At 42.8% G+C, this 20,570-nt stretch overlaps 1 protein-coding gene across 4 annotated transcripts in view; it reads right to left on the minus strand.

Moving 5' to 3' along the window:
- Positions 1 to 20,570, minus strand: part of PPP1R9A (protein phosphatase 1 regulatory subunit 9A) — a 2,290,846-nt gene that overhangs the window by 2,233,763 nt on the left and 36,513 nt on the right. For all 4 annotated transcript variants that reach the window (XM_069648563.1, XM_069648562.1, XM_069648561.1 and 1 more), the window contains exon 2: positions 17,131 to 18,734. In XM_069648563.1, the coding sequence (XP_069504664.1) occupies positions 17,131 to 18,576 (1,446 nt within the window). In that variant the 5' untranslated portion in view covers positions 18,577 to 18,734. The remainder of the gene's footprint in view (positions 1 to 17,130; positions 18,735 to 20,570) is intronic.

Genomic DNA, 20,570 nt, shown 5'->3' on the forward strand with positions numbered 1-20,570 from the left:
GCCTCCTACGAATGGCTGCGTGAGGTACACCCCCCCTCCATTTTGGGTGGGGGGAGAGGGCCACCAAAAAATGTGGGACAGGCTATCCAGTGGGTGGGGCAGTAGGGATGGGCACCCTGGGGGATGATTGGCACACCAATGTGCCCATTTGCGCCAAGGAATGTTTGGTAAACAATGAAAAACATCGAAAACGGCAGGCTGCACTTTAGCGGGGCTGAGGAGAACCCTAAACTGCTGGGGAATTTTGTAATGTGAAGGGGGTGCACCTCTCCACCCCCCCAAATGGAGGGGCGGGGCATCTCATTTAGCCCTCCCTGGGAGCAGATAACGGGGAGGGGCTGTCATGCACTCCTCCCTGGGGTCGGGTGTGCCTTCCTAGGAGCAGATATCTGCCCCCAGGGAGGGCAGCATGACATGGCCCCCACTGCATTTTGGGTGAGGGGGCAGAATACCACCACCCCTTCCCATTACAAAATTCCCTGGCGCTTCTGGGTGCCCCACAGCAACCCGCCCCCTAAAATGCTGTCTACCATTTTCACTTTTTTGCTTTGTTTACCCAACTCCCCTTAGTGCAGATGGGCACAATAGTGTGCCATTCTGCCCCCAGGGTGTCCTAAACCTACTGTCCCACCTATTGGAAGGCCTGTCGCGACATTTTGTGGTGGCCTTCTCCCGCCTCAACCCAATTGGGTGGGGGGGCACCTCATGCAGGCCTTCCTGGGCCTCCTATGAACAGCTGCGTGAGGTACACCCCCCCTCCATTTTGGGTGGGGGGAGAGGGCCACCAACAAATGTGGGACAGGCCCCCCAGTGGGTGGGGCAGTAAGGTTTGGGCACCCTGGGGGCAGATTGGCACACCAATGTGCCCATCTGCGCCAAGGCAAGTTTGGTAAACAAAGAAAAACAATGAAAATGGCAGGCTGCACTTTAGGGAGGGCTGAGGGGCACCCTAAACCGCCGGGGATTTTGTAATGTGAAGGGGGTTGCACCTCTCCACCCCCCCAAATGGAGGGGGGAGCATCTCATGTAGCCCTCCCTGGGGGCATATAATGGGGGCTGTCATGCACTCCTCCCTGGGGTCAGGTGTCCTTCCTAGGAGCAGATATCTGCCCCCAGAGAGGGCTGCATGACATGGCCCCCACTCCATTGTGGGTGGGGGCGCAGAGGGCCACCACCCCTGCCCATTACCAAATTCCCCAGTTCTTTGGGGTACCCCATAGCCCCCCTAAAATGCTGTCTACCATTTTCACTTTTTTGCTGTGTTTACCCAACTCCCCTTGGCACATATGGGCACAATAGTGTGCCATTCTGCCCCCAGGGTGCCGTAAACATACTGTCCCACCCATTGGGGGGCCTGTCTGGCATTTTGTGGTGGCCATCTCCTCCCTCACCCCAAATGCGTGAGGGGGGCACCTCATGCAGGCCTCCCTGTGCCTCCTACGAACGGCTGCGTGAGGTACACCCCCTCTCCATTTGGGGTGGGGGGAGAGGGCGACCAAAAATAGTGGGACAGACCCACAAGTGGGTGGGGCAGTAAGGTCTGGGCACCCTGGGGGAAGATTGGCACACTATTGTGCCCACCTGTGCCAAGAAGAGTTGGGTAAACAAAGCAAAAAAGTGAAAATGGTAGACAGAATTTTAGGGGGGCGGTGGGGCACCCTAAACCTCTGGGGTATTTTACAATATAAAGGGGGGTGGCCATCTCCCCCCATACCAAATGAAAGGGAGGCCCTCTCAATCAGCCCTCCCTGGGGGCGGATAACAGGGGGGCATCTCATGCAGCCCTCCCTGGGGTCAGATGCCCCTTCCTAGGAGCAGATAACTTCTCCCAGGGAGGGGTGCATACCATGGCCCCAGTCCATTTTGGGTGAGGGGAAGGCACACCACCTTTCCATAAAAACAATTCCCTGGTGGTCTAGTCGGGGGGGGGGAAACTCCCCCAACATCATCCATGTTTTTCCATAAAAATGTTTATAAGGCCCATTGCCTAGGGTCAGATGGGGGCAGATGAGCACCCATCTGCCCTAGGAGGGCCCTCAATTGCAAGCCCCATCCTTTGGGGGGGACTGCCCACACTTTTCTGGTGGCACTACCCCCCATCCAATTGGATGGAGGGCCACCTTATGTACTCCTGCCTGGGGGTACAAATCTGCCCCCACGGAGGGCTACAAGGGGTGCCCCCCCTTTCCACTTGGGGTGGGAGGGAGAGGGCCACCACCCTTTCATATAAAAAAAAGACCTGGTGGCTGGTGGGCCTCCACCCCCACCCCATCCCCGTTTGGTTCCCCTTTGTTTTTGATTTTTTTCTTCATGTGTCCCCTTCCCTGGGGGCAGATGATCACTCATCTGGCCTCAGGGGTCTTCATACATGTGGCCCCATGCTTTGGCAACCTGGAGGTAATCCCAAGGACGAGTTACCTCGTCCTTGGCACTTAAGGGGTTAAGAGATGATTAGACAGGCATCTCGCCTTCTGCATAAGAGCAAGAGTAATATTCAAATGTATTGGTTGCAAGGCAATATGAAACCCTAGGTACACAACACTCGGGCTGCTATTGATTTGAGTACTTTCAAAGACCCATGGAGTAATGCAGTGCTTTCTGTCTCTTGTCACAAACAGGATTCTAGTTTTAGCCAGATTTATTAAAAGGCCATTGTCCTTGGCATAATGTGAAAAAGCGGATAAGAGTCTCTGAAGCCATATCTTGGTATTGTCCAGAAGCAAAAATTAATCAGCATATGCTATCCATGGTAACGCAAAGAGACCCAATGTAGGGAAAACAAATGCATGTGGAGAAAGGTATTCTACAATGTCAGAAACATGTAGGTTAAAGAGGGCAGGGGCCAAATCACACCCATGCCTCAACCCAGATCTAGTTACAATCCTTGCAGGCATATCTCCTTCCCTATTTAATCTAACTGTTATAACCGAGTCCTCATGAAGACCCCTTATTAATGACAACAGGCCACATGGCAGACCCTGGGAATCCAACTTTTACCATTGCCTTATACGGTCCACCATATCAAAAGCAGCCAATAGATCAATTGGGGCCACATAGGTGGACCTAGACGAATCAGCGCATGCATATTCTTGTATCATCCTAAGAATCAAACCATTCAAATTAGTGGAACGTCCCCTTCAAAAACCGGTCTGCCATTTACTTAGTCTAGTGTGGAGCAGGCCAGTTCTCCTAATGTTTTAAGAGAAATGCAAAGACCTTGCTATCTGCATCAATTAGTGATATAGGGTGCTAACTCTTTGTTTCAGTCCTGGCGCCTCTCTTATTAATCGGGACCACATATGCTGTTTGCCAAGATCTAGGAAAACATGAACATTTAACAACACTCCTAAACAGAATTGTCAATGAGGTAGCCCAATTTGTCGAATCAGCATTACTAGTATTATTCGTAAGGCCATTAGGTCCAAGATCCCTTGAGTTATTAGTCCTTACTATAATCTCATAGACCTCCTCAAAGCCAATATAAAGCCTCCAATCATTATTCACAGGTTTATCTAAAGGAGTTATAGAAAAACAGTTAATGTTCTCATTCAGGGCATACAATTCTTCCAAGTGTTTAGTCCAGGCATACTCTGAAACAGGATTCAACTGAGCAATAGCAGAAGGAAAATTGTGTGCATTCACCAGAGCCCAGAAGGATCTACTACCCCTTTTAATAAGTGTATTCAACAAATGTTTTACATCCCTCTGCAATAAATATGCATGTCATGTTTTGCAGAAATTCCTATATTTGTGCTTAATCTTCTTACATTTATTAATTTGAGCATCAAACCCTGCTTAATTTCTCTGATCCACTTCCTCATATTTTGCTTTTGGATTGCTTATTGCTCATGATAGACATGCAAATGTTGTTTCCTTATTTTCCCTGTTTTAACACCAACAACTCTCTCCAAATTGCTAACTAGATCACCCAAGGAAGAATAAAAATGGGCCACGTTAAATGCTTCCAGCTTCCACTCCAGCGTGGAATATCTCATCATGTTTCCAAAATCAGCATTAAAATGCCCAATATTATATGGGGTCCATTGAATATGATTCCTTCCCTCATTCACTTGCAAACTAGTAGGACCATCCTTAATTCGTGCAAATAAAGCGTTGCTAAAAATTACCTTTAGAATACAATGGTGGCTCCAATTATTTTTCACAATTTGAAAGTATCAAATAAATCTTGGTCCACAAAAATGTAATCCAGAGTAGACATGCTAAGACCCTGATACCATGTTGGTTGGCCGTTCACATCTCCCCGGACCAGTCCATTCATTAATTGGAGACTAACCGAGGCTAATGAGGTAACCCACCTTTGTCCCACTTGGGTTTTAAAGTCAGAGGTTCCAAAGCTCCCCCTTCAAATCTGGGGGAATAAAGGCACATTCGAATCCCCCGCTAAAAGGATATGCCCCTTAGGTTCCTTAATCCACCAGGCCATAATGCAGTCTAAAATAATTCGTAGAAATTCCTTCAAATCTCTTACCTCTCTGTGCCAATAAACATTGATCAATAGTAAATAAATATGCACTGCTGGCCTCGATAAAGCCACTGCCAGCCCACCATAAGGAAGATCAGAAATCATCTCAGCAACCAAACCCAAACAAGAGCGTACAACTGTAATCAAGCCCCCAGCTGGTCGGCCCCCTCTGCTAGGTTTCACGGCTTGTAAAAAGACCTGCAATCCATCTAGTACAGGAGAGGAACTCAACCATGTTTCTTGTAGGAAAATGTAGTTAGAATCCTTACTTTTAATCATAACCTCTGTATTTGTTAAGAGTTGAGCGTTTCCCTGTGAATTCCATTATATTAATTTAAAATGATCATCCTTCTCACCATGCAAGCCTGCTTCACTGGTTATATCATCGATTAGTTGTACGCCACAGGGTAGATGTGATTGTGGACTAATCAATTTTACTTGCAGAGGGAAGGTCTGAATAATGTACCACTTCTCTGATATGGGCCCCATCAGAGTGTGTATAAACCTTAACATCTCTGCTACCCTTATACATCTCATCCTCTTCAGTCAAATCTTCCACATGCTCAACAGAGAAACCAAGGTTATTTAATTTTTGATGCTCAGAATAAAGCAATTCCCGTACCAATTTAGACCCAAAATGTAAGATGCATATGTTCGTTTTTATTCTGTCTGGGAATTCAATTCTCTCCAAATCTACAGTGGACAACACCCTTAAAGAAGAATTTTCAGAAAAAATAATTAAAACATTGCTTTTCTTCATACATACAGATTAACCATCACCATTGTTTGGAGCATTTCCTCCCAAATGGGGGTGTTTAGTAGATATCGATGATGGTGACTTATCTTCAACCCCATCTAATCTATCAATGCTTCACTCATGTCTCAAAATACTAAAGGGCCTATTAGTTCCTTTGACCACCTGTTTATCATTTGTGCCCAGTATATCACAATTGTGAAAAGCGCCTTTACTGGGATCAGACGTATGAATCTTTTCCCAATGCACACTATTAGTGTTCTGGTTCAGGACATGTGGGACAGTTTTATACTTAGCTCTCCCGTCCATTGTAGGCCTATGCATACGCTGCAATAAAATACCCGACATAGCACTAATAATTGAACATAGGTGTGATTCATTACCCCTGTGCGGGGGAGCTTTCAGCCTTAAATCTACTTGGCCATTCTTCATAGTAGGCCCAAGTTCCATCTGCATCTCCATCTGCATAACTGTGTTAGTGCCACATTAATTTCGACTACTGAGAGAAATGGAAACAATAATCGGCAATTTTAAATAATCGCTTTTCATAGTGTACCCAAAATCAGTCTACGTAGCAGAATTCACAATACATTCCTTTGGATCAGAATGTTTTACTGTTTGCATATTAGCAGACCCTTCGCAACAAGACAGAATAGGAACATTATTAGTCCTAATCACAACATCCGAGGATGCACACACATTAACCTTTGGGCCGCGCAATGTTGAGATAGATCACTTTCAACAGCAAAAAAACCTGCCCGGCATTCATTTCCTGTGAAGGAATATATATTAGAACCTTCATTTTCAATATAATTACTGATACTTTCTTCTATTAGAGGAGACATTTGGCAGCGGATACAGCCTTCAAAAGACCCAATCCACATTCTCCCCAATGACTCCACTATTGTTAGATTTCTCAAAACATTTCTAGAAAATGCATTTTTCTTTTTTTATCAACTTCTGATTTTTTGGTTTCCTTAATTATGAGGCCCCACCGATTGATTCTTTTAATATGAGCCTTCTATCCTTTTTTAGTACGTATTAAGGGCATTTCAGGGCAATCAGGGATGATTTTTGCAAACTCCCATATTTGTCATAGTTGCCCCAATATCAAGGCCACTTCATTATGTGATTTAAGCATCACAACATCATCATCCGATTCCGCTGTAATAAGAATAGGAGTAGTATTCAAAATGTTCGGCTCTGTCACATTTACTATATAAAGTATACAGGGAGAAGCAATGGGGGATTTAGACGATCAGACATTGACAGCTCTTCCAGTTTAACATTTATAGTACTAAGGATCAATGTATATGCCTTTAACTCTTCCCACATATTATCATACAAATGTACAAAAGAACTCAAAACCATATTAAGAGACGACACGGGAGGCGATGAAAATCTGATGCGATCATCTACTTCCCTTAAAGTTTGGTGCATAGAGTACCCTGCATGAGAGTCCTCCCACCTCATAGATTTAGGCAGAGAGTTGATGCCAGTGCAATTTTCAATAAGATTAGTTAGTTCCGTCGGGAACCCAAGAAGAATGGATCACATATATGTTGAACCAGACTATCGCAGTTAAGTCTGGAGGCTTCAAATGTTATAGAATCTGCGTGCTCAATCAAACCTAGGTCCTTTGAGTCATTCATATGCGAACAGTCAAGGGTTGCAGGTCCTCCGATTGATTAACTCCTGTAACTTTAAAAACATCAGTGATCCTCTGCCCTGCAATTTGAAATAAAGTTGAATGCATAGACGAGCTATTACTCAATATCAGATTTTAATTCAGCAGAGGCTTTCTGCCCCATTTGGGGCTAGCGCCGGCACGCAATTCCTGCTAAATCTGTAATTCAGCTTTGTTTGAAAAGCCCTTAGTACAGGACAGATCATCAGCCAATGTGTGCATTAAAGCAGCAACCATTTCAGCTTCTTTATGTGGAGGGCAACCTTGAATAGGGCCTATCAGAGTCAAGTAGGAATGTGTGTTATTGCCAAGATTATCTAAGATATTACTGTTATTCAGTGCCACTGATTTGGATCCAAGAGCTGACACCGCATTCCGGCTTCTCAGCCCTGAGCGCATCGCCATTAGGATAACAGAAAATTACTCTGGTGACCAATCGAAGAATCAAATGTTAATCAATCCTTAAGCTCAAAAGGTTTAAACACCCCACATGCGCTGAGAGATGTAGACAATTCCAGCAACACTTGCCTAATCACCACAAAATCAAACTAAAAGTAGATTGACTAAAAAATAGAAAATATTACTGAACCAATTTGACCGCTAGTCCAAGGCGTTAAGGTTCATAAGAAGCGACTACAGTCCCAGGGCTAAACTGCAGCTCCACATGCAGTCCACCACAGCCACCGCAAACCACTTGCGCCTACTTCATTACTTGCACCATGCCAGAAAGGGCTTTTTAGCCAAAAGTCCTCCTCTTCTGTGCAGTGCACGATTGCTTGTACAAATGTTAAAGGGACAGCCTCACGCTGCAGAAACTCTGCACGTTAACCAGGAATGCTTGCAGGAAAGTAGTATTGCCAAATGTTATAGCCGAGTAAAGCAGCGTAAAGAAACACTGCAGACCACTTGCACATACTTTCGGCTACCCCTGTATTGGTTGCATGCCTGCTTGCAGAGGCACAACTAAGCCAAAACTTCTTTGGTGGGGATAGACTAACACTTACAATAGTGGCTTTGTCAATTGCTGGTTTGTGGTGCATGTCCATCTGCAGTTTACCATAATCCCACCTCAACACAACTCCAGCACCTAAAAAACACAGGTTAATCAATGGTATGTACACCACCAGAAGACACTTATTCACACTAAATGTCTCTATACACCACACTAACTTAAAACGGATAGACCAATGCATCTCTCCGAACTTCTTAAACACCACTCCGACAGACACCACAGATAACCACACACACAACTTACATATGCAACCTGTACTGTGCATTAACCACTGCTTCATGAAACTCACAAAATATCTAAAACATACACACCAAAGCAGCCCAATATTTTCAGATATGCAACATTGCTACAAATCATCCTTAGCCTGCACCCACCACTCCTACGCTAGACCACCACCTCACCTCTTGCAAAACATAAAACACCAAGAGCATATGAAAACAGAAAAAGATGGGCAATTTCATGGAAGTACTCTGGGCCATCCAAGCAACTTCAGTGATTGAGAGCAACAGGGGAGGAAATGAATGTTGGTTCTGCCACAGTCAGTCTGCTAAAATACAGTTTTTGGTGCACTGACTGGCTGGTGTGCCTATACATCTGATAAACCCCAGGGGGGATTTAGAGCTCAAAATTGGACTAAGCAGGTTTTGCATGAGCTGCATCAACTCTGGGGGTGAGCCAGAGACTGCGACAGTGATCAATTTTATCTGTTTTTTTTGTGGAGAATTGCATCTAAAGTATTAACATCTATTGTTCCACAAGCTCAATCCACATTTTTGATATGATTCCTCCACTATTACAAGAAAAAGGACAGAGGAAAGATGCTAGACATACCCTGCCTATATTGGAAGTTAGCCATAGTCTGCGCTGGTGAGCCGCCTGTATATCAGGAGATAGATAAAAGGACATAAACAATTGGTCAATAGTTATTGAATGTCTTCTTTTTTTAGAATGAGTATTGTCACAAAATAGCTTTTGCAATTTTTCACAACACTTGTGTCAAAAGATTCCTCTCCCGATCATCAAGAGTGACAGTCATCCCAGGTGTGAAAATGGGTAAAACATAAACTGAGTTTTAATAGTGAATTTAAAGAGACTGGTGGAGCACCCCTTATGGTATTAACAGAAATATATTGACTTTAATAGCCTACACCCTATGCACTACAACTAAAGTAAAATAAAAAAGAGATGTACTGAAACTTTGTGATGAAGACTGAGCAGTTGGCCTAACAGTGTACTGGCTGTTCCACATGTCTGCTGTTTTTTGTGGCAGGTGTGTTCCTGTCATCGATACATCTGTGTCTACCGGTTTCGGTGGTGTATTGTGTAAAACAGTCTTCTTCGGATGGTTAATTCATAAGAGTTGTACTCAACAAGTATTACATGATTTTACCATATTATATCTGTTAAGGACTTTTGCTTGTATTGGCCTATAAATGTGCCAGCACTATAAATGGAGTGGTCTTATCTTCTGTTACTGTTTTTCAGAGGGTACCTTACACCACAGAGACGACCCTAAAATATAAACCGTAGGTGTTGTAAAAGAGAGATATAGTCTCTGCTACACATACACAGCTATTTCTGCTATTAATACTTACATGAGTTACTTAAAAATATATTTGCTATTGTCCTTACTTACATCATGTGGCCCCCATGGTGGAACCTTGCAGGATCAGAAATGGGCATCAAGGACTGTATCTTCATGTCCTTCGTTTCTGTGACTGTAATCCTCTGCTGTTGTAGATAGGGTTTCATTGGTGTATTTTTTATTTTTGTACGGCTTACCAACATAAGCAGTTAGTGACAAGTCTGTTTCAGCTTGTTGTGCGCTGTTATTGCACTCTGAAACTCGTAGTGATTCTATAATCATAGTGACAATGCTTCTTCAACAAAAAGAGAAATGTCTGGGCTTTTTTTGTTTCATTTTGTTTTGAAAAACATTTTGTTTTACAAAAACGCTTACCTTCTTGTAAAGAGTTGCCTCGAGGACTAGTCAAAGAGGCTATTTTCACCAGTGGTTGTCCGTGGTTGCACTGAACCGGCATCCAGCTACATTTGCAGAGGTAAGAGTTCCTCTGATGTGTGACTTTGCATGGGTGTACAATTATGCATGGTTTTTTAACACTCGACATATCTGCTAGTAACTAATCTCTGTCTTATTATTAAGGTGCGTGCAGCATCGGATGATGTCCGCGACTTACCCGATCTAGTAACCTGCAGAGTTCCGCTTGGCAATTGCGCGGCTAATGCTATGCCTACGTCGCCTACTAACAGCATTTTAGGACTCTCAGCATCTTGAAATTATCTTGTCGCTGTGACATAATAACGTAGTTAAAGGGCGTCCGGCCCTCAATGGAGGCTTTTGGTTTTGTAGCGAGCCATTTTGTGATGATGTTACATAAGTCAGCTTATACCTTTTTATGTTCGCAACCCTTATCTCAAGAAACTTAGATAGTGGTGTTTTGGACTGGCGATACCATGGCAACAAATGTTTATATTGTCAATGTATAATCGCCATTTGGGAATTATTATTTTGAAATTGCTGTACCCACATACTTGCATTTCAACAAACCTCTTTTAGTGTATAATTGGCAATGGGGCAGTTTGCGAAACATGGATCTGCACAGGGGGTATTTGGACAATTGTTTTTTAATTATTATTAATTGATTTTTAGAAGCAACCTGGTTATTGTATCATAATGCTGTTGTATTGGTAATTCTGAGCGTCCCCCCTTGGATAGTGCAGCATATCCACTGCTTTGCTGATATTGTTTTGCAAAGTGTATGACAAAGGTATAGCAGATTGCGATCTTACGGTAACATGTCTTTCTGTTATCAGTATTGTGTCATTATGCACTATTTTTTATTTTTGCAGGATCTACTATGCAGTGGAATCCATTGATAACAAGGTGTCTTAGTGGCACAGGTTATATATGGCCCAGGTATATATAACTAGAAGGTGTGGAGGGTTTTTAATGTCTCTCCCAGGAACTAGTTATAAACCTCTGTTTATGTTTTAGCTGTTTTCCCGCCTGGGTTGACTGTAACCCTTGATGATCAGGAGAGGAATCCTTTGCTAGAAGTGTTGTGAAAAATTGCAAAAGCTATTTTGTGACATTGCTCATCCAAAAAAGAGAAGAAATTAAATAACTATTGACCCATTCTTTATGTCCTCTTTATCTATCCCCTTATATACAGGCGGCTCACAGGCGCAGACTAGGGCTAACTTCCAATATAGGCAGGGTATGTGTAGCATATTTCATCTGTCCTTTTTCTTGGAATATTTTATGAATCATGGCAAACTTCTGGATTGAGCTAGTGGAACAATAAATGTTCATACTTTAGATGCAATTCTCTACAAAATAAACTGATAAAATTGATCACTGTCTCAGTCTCTGGCTTACCCTCAGATGTTATGCTACACGCACAGTCCATATAGTGAGAGTGACATTCCTCCTCATTGAACAGTTTGGTTTGATAGCCCTTTTCTTGCGAGCCTATACATCTGCCCATCAAATCAATTTTTATGGGACGAAGCAAGTGATACTACAACAATAACACAATTCTAGAGTAAGGTCTCAAGGGCCAGAAACAAGAGCATGAGGGGACACCATTGTTTCCCTAAAATTATTAAATCTGCCCAATTGTCAGGAAAAAAGAAATTCAACTATTGTGGACTTTTTGCAGTTGAGGCACAATGAGATTAAATAATGTGTCCAGGATCACCCAACTTTGGTTAAGCAATGAAGTGAGTATTTTAGCCTACTTTGCAATTCAGACCTTTGACCATATACATTCTGAGCTTTACCTGATACAAATATGTAAGTGTTGGCTTTCTAGAACTACAATAATACTGCCTTGTAATGAGTATTTACAAAATACACAAATCACATAGTGTATGAAAACATGTTGTTAAGGCAAAAGAATATAATTGTGGGTTTGTTTCCACATCCTGAATGGAAAACTACAAGTCAAAATCTACAACATAATACAAGTCCAAACATTTCCTATTGCACACAACTGTAATTTTAGCACTTTACGGCACACACTCAAATACTCTTTGTAGTAAAGTCACCTGGGTATAGAGTATGTCACACACTTACAGCTTGAAGTTACCTGATGCTAATAACATTTGACTAGCCACATAAAACCAAACCTTTTTTCCATGTTCAGTTAGATAATGGATACACATTCAACTTTAATGGAGCTTTATTTCGTTAATCATTTGAATTTTATAGGTAACAGATGGATTTGGTTGGTGACTTGAGGGTGTGGGGTATTTTACCTGGAAATGTACCATCAATGTGCAATTGCCTAAAAGCCTAAGAAAGGCACTGCTAACAAAAGAAACCTTTTACCGAAGTAATTGCGGTGCCACTGTTAAGATGCCTTTTTTCATCTGTATTTTGCCCTGCTGGTGACCACTGCATCACGTGAGCGGGTCCCAATTGCTCTAATGGGAATGGGTGTCAGCAGTCATTTAAAAGCTGCCCATTCGCAGGGCATTAGTTGACACAAAGAAAGTGAGAAAACTGCTTTCCAAGAGCTAGAGAACATTTTATCCCAGTCGCAGAGCCCTCCCGACGAAGCAGCATCTGTGAAAAATGTCCTGAATGGAAAACTACAAGTCACAGACTACAACACAATACAAGTTCAAACATTTCATATTACACACCACTGCAATTTTAGCACCTTAAGGCTCACACTCAAATATTGTTTGTAGTAAAGTCACCTGGGCATAGAGATTGTCACACACTTACAGCTTGAAGTTAGATGATGCTAATAACATTTGAATAGCCACATAAAACCAAACCTTTTTTCCATGTTAAGTTAGATAATGGATACAAATTCACGTTTAATGGAGCTGTATTTCGTTAATCATTTGAATTGTATGGGTAACAGATGGATTTGGTTAGTGACTTGAGGGTGTAGGGTATTTTACCTGGAAATGTACCATCACTGTGCAATTGCCTAAAAGCCTAAGAAAGGTATTGCTAACAAAAGAAACATTTTACAGAAGAAATGGTGGTGCCACTGTTAAAATGCCTTTTTCATCTGTATTTTGTCCTGCTGCTGACCACTTCATCATGTGAGCAGGTCTCAATAGCTCTAATGGGGAGGGGTGGCGGCAGCCAATATAACAGCTGCGCATTAGCAGGGCATTAGTTGACACAAAGAAAGTGCGAAAACGACCTCCCAAGAGCTAGAGAACATTTTCTCCCAGTCACAGGGCCCTCCTGACAAGGGGAAAAATGTCCTGGTCTGCTCTTTGAAGTCCCTGTTTCCTGCATTGTCGAGACCCGTGAGGCAGGAGGACAAGCAACCCTTTTACCCCCACGGTAGGTACGCTACTGTGCTGCACAAATGTGAGCAATTCAGAGGGAGGATTGAAATACCTCTCAGGCTGCCAAACATCATACTGAGGAAAATGAAATAAGACCCTGAGGTTTTCACAATGCAGGCAGATCTTTCTATGAACTAAATGGTTAATGCCTGCCACCATAACCCTTAGCACTTCAATCATGGTGAGGAGTAGGTCAGTGAGCCCCTTCCCTTCATCTGCCAATTCCCCAAACTTTGTTAGACATGGTGTACAATGTATATATTTAAGACAAAGAGAGAGAGAGTGAACGAGAGAGAGAGAGAGAGAGAGAGAGAGAGAGAGAGAGAGAGAGAGAGATGGTTCTACATGGCAAAGAGAGAAATTGAAGCGGGAGCTGTCTGTCGAGGCCAGTAGTAGGAATGGGGGGAAAGGACCATGTTGTTGTGCCTTGTAAAACCTTTTCATGCGTTGCTATGTCTTTTAGTGGTGCAGTCTGCCTTTTTATGCCTTGTCAGTCAAATTTCTTTATTTGAGGTTGCCGCTATGAAAGTACAAATACAAAACACATACAATAAATACAATAAGTACACATAAACCACACCAAAAACTACGATACAGCATGAGAGTTAAAATTCCAACAGTAATAAAAACTCAAAAGTCATTCCATGGGACTATTTGTTCTCTTGGCGAGCACTCTCTGGGTAAAATGCAGTAAAAACCATGTGCACGGTTGGTCACCAGAATTAAGTATATACCATGGGCTAACCAACAATGTCTGATACCTAAACTCTGCAGCAGGGGCAGTACAATTTCTTACATTCAGGTGAATAAAGGGGGCAAAAAAATAGAAAGTGCATCAAATATTTAACTTCATTGGGACAAAGAGGACATACATTTGGCCTGGCCTTTTTTTCCTTTCCATGATCACATGACAGAATTAAAACCCAGAACATTAAAACTGGATTAAGGCATTAACACAATGATTAGAGCAGGCAAACCAGAGAAGGTAGGGCAGGATGCCCAAATAATGAGTAATCACATTGTATGTTTCATTAATTAGTTTGGTCAACTAGAGTTCCGCTCTCGCTAACAAATAAGAGCGCAGAAAATCATTTTGATGATTGGAAATCTAAAAGGTAAATTCATCATAAAATCTAAAGAGTCTAATGAAGGATTGATTTTTTGACGATAAAACCTAACACGTGTAATCCAAGGTACAAGTAGAGCATGATCACTATACCAAAGATCTTTGATTAAGAGCTGAGTAAAACAGGCTTTTAGGTTAGTTATTAATTTGAAAAGAAAAACAGCAGGCACAACACAAAATTGCCCAAACACATGATCAAAGCCAAGTTATCTGAGGCTAGTAAAGTTTGGGGCAGACGTGAGCATAACACAATGTTTGCCCTGCACTTGGCCAAGACTGAGTTATCTGAGGCTAGTGAAGTTTAGGGCAGACGTGGGCATAGCCATTAGTCTTTTTACAAAGGAATTTTGTGCAACTGCAAAGATCCCTCCATTGATGTTAAAAACCTCATGCTTTAAACTCATAAAGTGCCATTGTGCAAACTTTGGTTGCATAAACCATGAGCATCATGTTTGGGCAAATCTTAAAACTATGAACAAAGTTAAAAATACCCCCAATTACTTGTTTCATCCGACATGATTGTTAACATTCCTAATTAGTCAATTTATTTTACTAAGGTTATCCTCTCAGCATTTGTGAAAAAGCAACAATCACACAAAACCTGTTTATGCCTTTGCATTCCTTTTTATGCCTTGCTCTGCTATGTTATATGAGCTGCTATTTGTGGCTTCTTGATTTTGTGTGCCACTCATTGTCCTGCTCACCATTCTACATTCCAACCTATTCTAAATTGCCCCCTGGTGTCCTGATGAATTTCTTCTACTAGGCGCATTGGTTTTGCTCTGATGTGTCCCAACACAGTTCTGCTTCTAGGTGTCCCACTACAATGATTATTCCCACTGGAATTTACTCCCAATGCGACCTACTGTAATTTTGCTCAAGTGTGTCCCACTGTAATTGTGGTCCCACTGTAAACTGGCCACACTAGCCCTAGGTGTCTGTGATGAATTGCCATCTGGCAAGGGTGTGAGTGCCCTGGCTTTTTTTATGTATGTTAAATAATAACATTATATCAGTAATTTAATCTACGAAAGGGAAATCTGCTAATCAGATTCCCTTTCCATAAACTTCATGCCAAAAGCATAGTGTGTACCTGTGCCTGGCATCATCAGTATCCTGATTCACAGCACCTGCTCTACCAGTGGCACTTAGTAGTTTCAGAGGGCACAGGTGCTTTTCTGACAGCTGCAGTGGCACCCATGTCCCTGCAGTGAATGGGCTGCATTTAAAATATAGTTTGATGCTGAAAGAGCCTACTTAACCCTGAAGATGTTCTCATGGCGGCACATTAAACTGTACATATAAGCCATACCTGAGGTAGGATATGGTGGACAGCATTTTGCTCTCTTGTAGTTTGGCGTACAGTGCCCCACTGAAATTCTGCTCTCAGTGCAATGCACAAACACAAAACAACATAGATAAATAAATAAATAACAAAGCAACCCGTGTGACGCGGTTCAATAAAAACCGCATCCTTGAACAGCAAACCCAGTAACAAATCACCACAATGGTTCTGTCGGAGCTGTTCATCTTTATGTCATTATGAAATATCACTTACACTCATCAAGTAGACTTGTTCAACAAAATCTTTGTCATTATCTGCTTACGTAGACACACACATACAAATTCATAAGCTAAATAGCACATAAATCTAGAGCCTGCAAAAGCAATGAAGGATTGTGGTGGCAACGTAATAAACGAGAAGGCCAAAGGCCAAATGGTTTGCAAGTTTGCCACAAGCCCCAGAGGGCATGAATGGATCATTTTACATGTAACTCATTATCTGTTCTTTTGTATTGCACATTAAACAACGCAGGCTCTTGAATGGTTGAAGTTGTTAGTTCAGGGGAATGACATCACTTCTGCGAATTATGGCTAGCCACACATGGTAAATGAATGTAATCGTTCTAATGCATCTATTTTTACAACAGAATATATATTGGTGTCAGCTGGCTGATTGGGCCGCTTTGCTACATCCACATAACTCCAAGGATCGTGGACGGAGCAGTTGTATTCTAGGCAAAAACAAGCTTGCTGATGAAAAAACATATCAACAGTAATACGTTTATGAAGTGATTCAGTAGCCAGGGGGGGAAACTCCTCAATAACAGCATGTGTGTGTGTGTGTGTGTGAGGCTGAAGTACCCACATTGCAGCTATATCATTTCTTTTATGAGCGTGTGCGTGCAGTAGAGAGCAGAGGCAGAGGCCATTGTTCCAGGCACATGATGTATGGCCCTGCGTGGGGATTCACAATAGTTCTTCGGCAGCTGCTCGGAACATATCAAGCCCCGCCGGGGTTCATTATTGTAAATGTCTTTGCTCACAGGTGCTCCTAAAGTCACAAACAGTTGGTTGTGTAAAAGCAAGAGGTTATGCAGTTATTATTATATTTAAACTGGCAGCCGCCAGTGCAGTTTCCAGGACTGGTAACACCGACCAAACCTGCTAAAAATGGCTTCAGATGAAGCCCATGTGAATGTCATGTTGATCACACAAACAAGCATTCACTGTATTTGAATCTCTGGCCTAATACAACACTGAGTGGTTGAGGGGAGGGAAACCTAACTGTACTTTGCCATCTTCATCATCCCATTTTACTCCCAGATCTTCAATGTATGCAAATTGACTCTTCTATGACATTTCATCTAGCCAGATATACTATTAAATCTGCTCCCAGCTATGCCAAACAAATCCCTTTTTCAAGGCATGCGTACCAGATGCTTACCTTGATGGGAGCACTGCTGAACTGGATTTTTCTATTAGCAGGTACATCATCCTCATCGGGCAAACCAGTAACTTCTGAAAATTCCATATCTGGCCCATAGTCATTGTTGTCGTCACTGTCTTCCTCGTCGTCAGGCTCATTATCGCCCCACTCTCCGCTATACCTTGATCGCACCCTATAGACGTTATAGTCGGTGTGTGCGTAGGTATGTGCTGTTGAAAAGTTATTGAAGTCCTCTAGCACTTCCTTTCCACTTGTGGTGCTATAAGGGCATTCGGAGGCATCTGGAATCGAGTCTGTTGGGAAATCGCCATTAGTGGCTGAGTTACTTGTAGAGTCATCTGCGTCAGTTCTATCAAAGCTATTCTCTGCGTTTTCTGAAAAGTTGTTGCGCTGTATGGAGATTTCAGAATCTCTCAGTGTCTTGTTCTCAATATCGAATCCTTCAGGCTTCTCATTAACTGTGCACAGTAGGTCGTCCTTGCAGGTAGACGAGTTGTCAAGTGTATTATAACACATCTCTGTAGCTTTCTTTGTATCTCGACTTGGTTTAGAAAGTGGCAAATACTTAGTAGCTTCTGACCTAGTGGCCATAGATGTGCCATTTGCCTTGAAGTTCTCAGTGGAGCAACCAACACTCTGCTTTGGTGAGGGAGACCTCGAGTTTTGGTCTTTGGTAAGAACAAGTCCATCCAACGTTGAAACTGGGGATGTGGGCATACTAAGAGGGTAATGGCCTGTAACAGAGTACTCCACACTGCTTTCATTTAATTCTAAGCGGACACTACTTTGGGTTTCCGTGTTTTCAAAAACAGCACTGAGCTGGCTAACTGTGGGGGAGACTGCCTCCGTTCTCGAGCTAAGACTATCCAAAGAATCTGTACTGCCTCGATTTGACTTAGAGCTAGGACCTTCGTCTGGAAGCTCATTAGATCCCCGCCTCTCTCTCTTTGGCGAATAGCGTCGGGACCGCCCAGTCTCACGAATACTTTGCTCAAACATCCTTCTTGTTTCAGTAAACCTTGAATAAGACGGTCCATCTTGAAATGTGTCAAATCGACTTATCCTCTCGGAAATTGAAGATTTCACTTTCACAGCTGGGCTGTCTGTCTTTTCTGTAGTGGCTCTTGGTTTTGACGTTCGTTGAGTAGCAGGGGGGGCAATATCACCTTTGGGTTTAGTGGGCACTGCAGAATTCTCACTGGGCTCCATGCCCATCTGCATGAACAAATTCTTAATTCGGTTGACATTGGAACCATATTTTCTTCCCCTTGTTTGCTGGGACTGGCAGGTCTCTCTTTCTTTTGGTTGTTTCTGCTCTCCTCCATCTTGTTTGGGTTTGTCAAAGGTGCTTTTCAGTGCTTGAAACTCTGTTCTGTATGCATTTCTGTGAGGAGAGGCACTCCGGAGGGTCGATCTTTCTCCTGATGCCTCGGTCTTCATCATTTTTCTTTCAGTGGCAAATCCTAATGTACATAGCGACTGATATTCAGTGTATTGATGACATTTGGAGCATAAACAAAAGTAGTGATTTCATTCCTAGAGGATTCTCATCTTCACCGACATGCTTCAAAGTTGTGCCGACACTCAACTATTTCACAACACTGTAAGGAAGAATGATAGGGTTATTTTGAACTCAAGGCATACGTTTCTTCACATCATGTCATTTAATCTAATTAGCAACATTCATGATTCGATCTATAGTGCCAAGCAGGTAAATTAGTGTAAACTAAAAAGGTACAATGTGCAACAAATGAACTTGAGAATGAGCCCTAACAAAATGTATAGCAATTACAGTATCAATGACTAGTCATTAATGTCTCTATAACACTACAAGTGAGTGAAGTATCCATTGCCTCTTCGATAATACTGCCAGCGCATGTGTGTACCATATAATCTCTGTGCAGGGAATACTTTGAGAAAATTATTCTCACTGAGCGAGTGACTACATTTATAAGACAACCGTAACCACCACAGGGGGAAAGGATGATAGGATGATCCTAAATGTTGGCCTTGAAAGCCAGTGTATTTGTCTCAAAGGTTTGAACGACTACCAGACATCAATCCCGGGAATGAGGCAACCAACAGGGGAGTAGAGATTGATTTTCAATGTTACATAAATACGGGCACATCCATACAGGTATTTCTACCACAGGCACCCCAGTTTGGGATCTGTTTGAGCCTTAACAAGATCACAGTAAAGAGCACTTGTTATGCTGTACATAAGGTCACAAGGATGAAGACTACCCATCAGCCCGACTGCAACATGCTGCTCAAGTTGTAGCTGTGGCATTAGTTTGAAGAAATGACTGCATAATGGGCATTCCAATAATCCAGGCTGTGGCACTCAAAATATACGCTAAATTGGCACTGGAAATAACTATGGATAAGACTGCTTTTACAGTGGTTTGAACTTGAAAATTAATTTCCATCCTATAGTTAAGCATAACACAACACGCAAGTTCTTAACTTCTTCCATCACTAGGGTCCTGTGGGAGGGGGTGGAATTCCTAGTGGATATGTCTTCTGTCCTTTATTATTCTTCCACTCCATGGGCCTCATTACGAGGTGGGCGCAAAGGGATACCGGGCACCGTTAAGGACATCGGTGCCGGTAATCCCTTTACGCCCTACTCCGAGGTCCCTTAGCGGGTCCCTTCCTTAACGCCTGGTTTTACCAGGCGTTATGGATGTGGCCCGTTAAGGGACTTCAGAGCTAATAACGGTACCGCAATTTGTGGTACCGTTATTAGCGCCTTCCCCCTTCCCATTGAGCCCTATGGGGGCTGAAATGGGAATGGGGAATGGCTTTTTCAATGGGGACTTACCGGACCCGCAAAGGTCGGAATAGACCGGTAACTCCCCATTGAACGAGGGCGGACTCGGTACCAGTATTGGAGGGAGTCATGGCGCTAATAGCGCCATGACTACCTCCAACCTCGGAATGAGGCCCCATATGTCTTGTGTACTTTATTACACTGCTACAATACACTTACAAATTGCCGTTAGTCTGCAGCTAAGTTCCGCCTCTTAAATTAATTACACTTCCAGTAATTATCTCGTCTTATCGCTGACACTGCCAGTGTTTCTGCATTGCCTCCTCAGCTCCATTGCCAGTGCCCATGTCTTGACTGTCTTCTTTCACTGTTATATCTCCTCTACTCTGTTACCCGGCCTGTGCCTTGGTCCCCTCTCATCTACTAAAATGCAAGGCTGTTGTGTCTTCTCTACCGGCATCTATCACGTGTCCCTTCTAGAACTGGCACCTGCTGTGTTCTCATCTGTTACACTTACAATGTGTGTCTTGTGCTAGTGTCTAAGCCATGCCTCCTCTATTTTACTGTAAGTGCCTTCTTGATTTTCTATTGACACTGCCATGACAGCATTAGTTCCTGTGTCAATCTGCATCCAACTGTATTGGCTCTTCTACTAAACTGCAAG

The sequence above is a fragment of the Ambystoma mexicanum genome, chromosome 2q, assembly GCF_040938575.1.
Source record: "Ambystoma mexicanum isolate Mex_15411 chromosome 2q, UKY_AmexF1_1, whole genome shotgun sequence".
NCBI lineage: Eukaryota > Metazoa > Chordata > Amphibia > Caudata > Ambystomatidae > Ambystoma > Ambystoma mexicanum.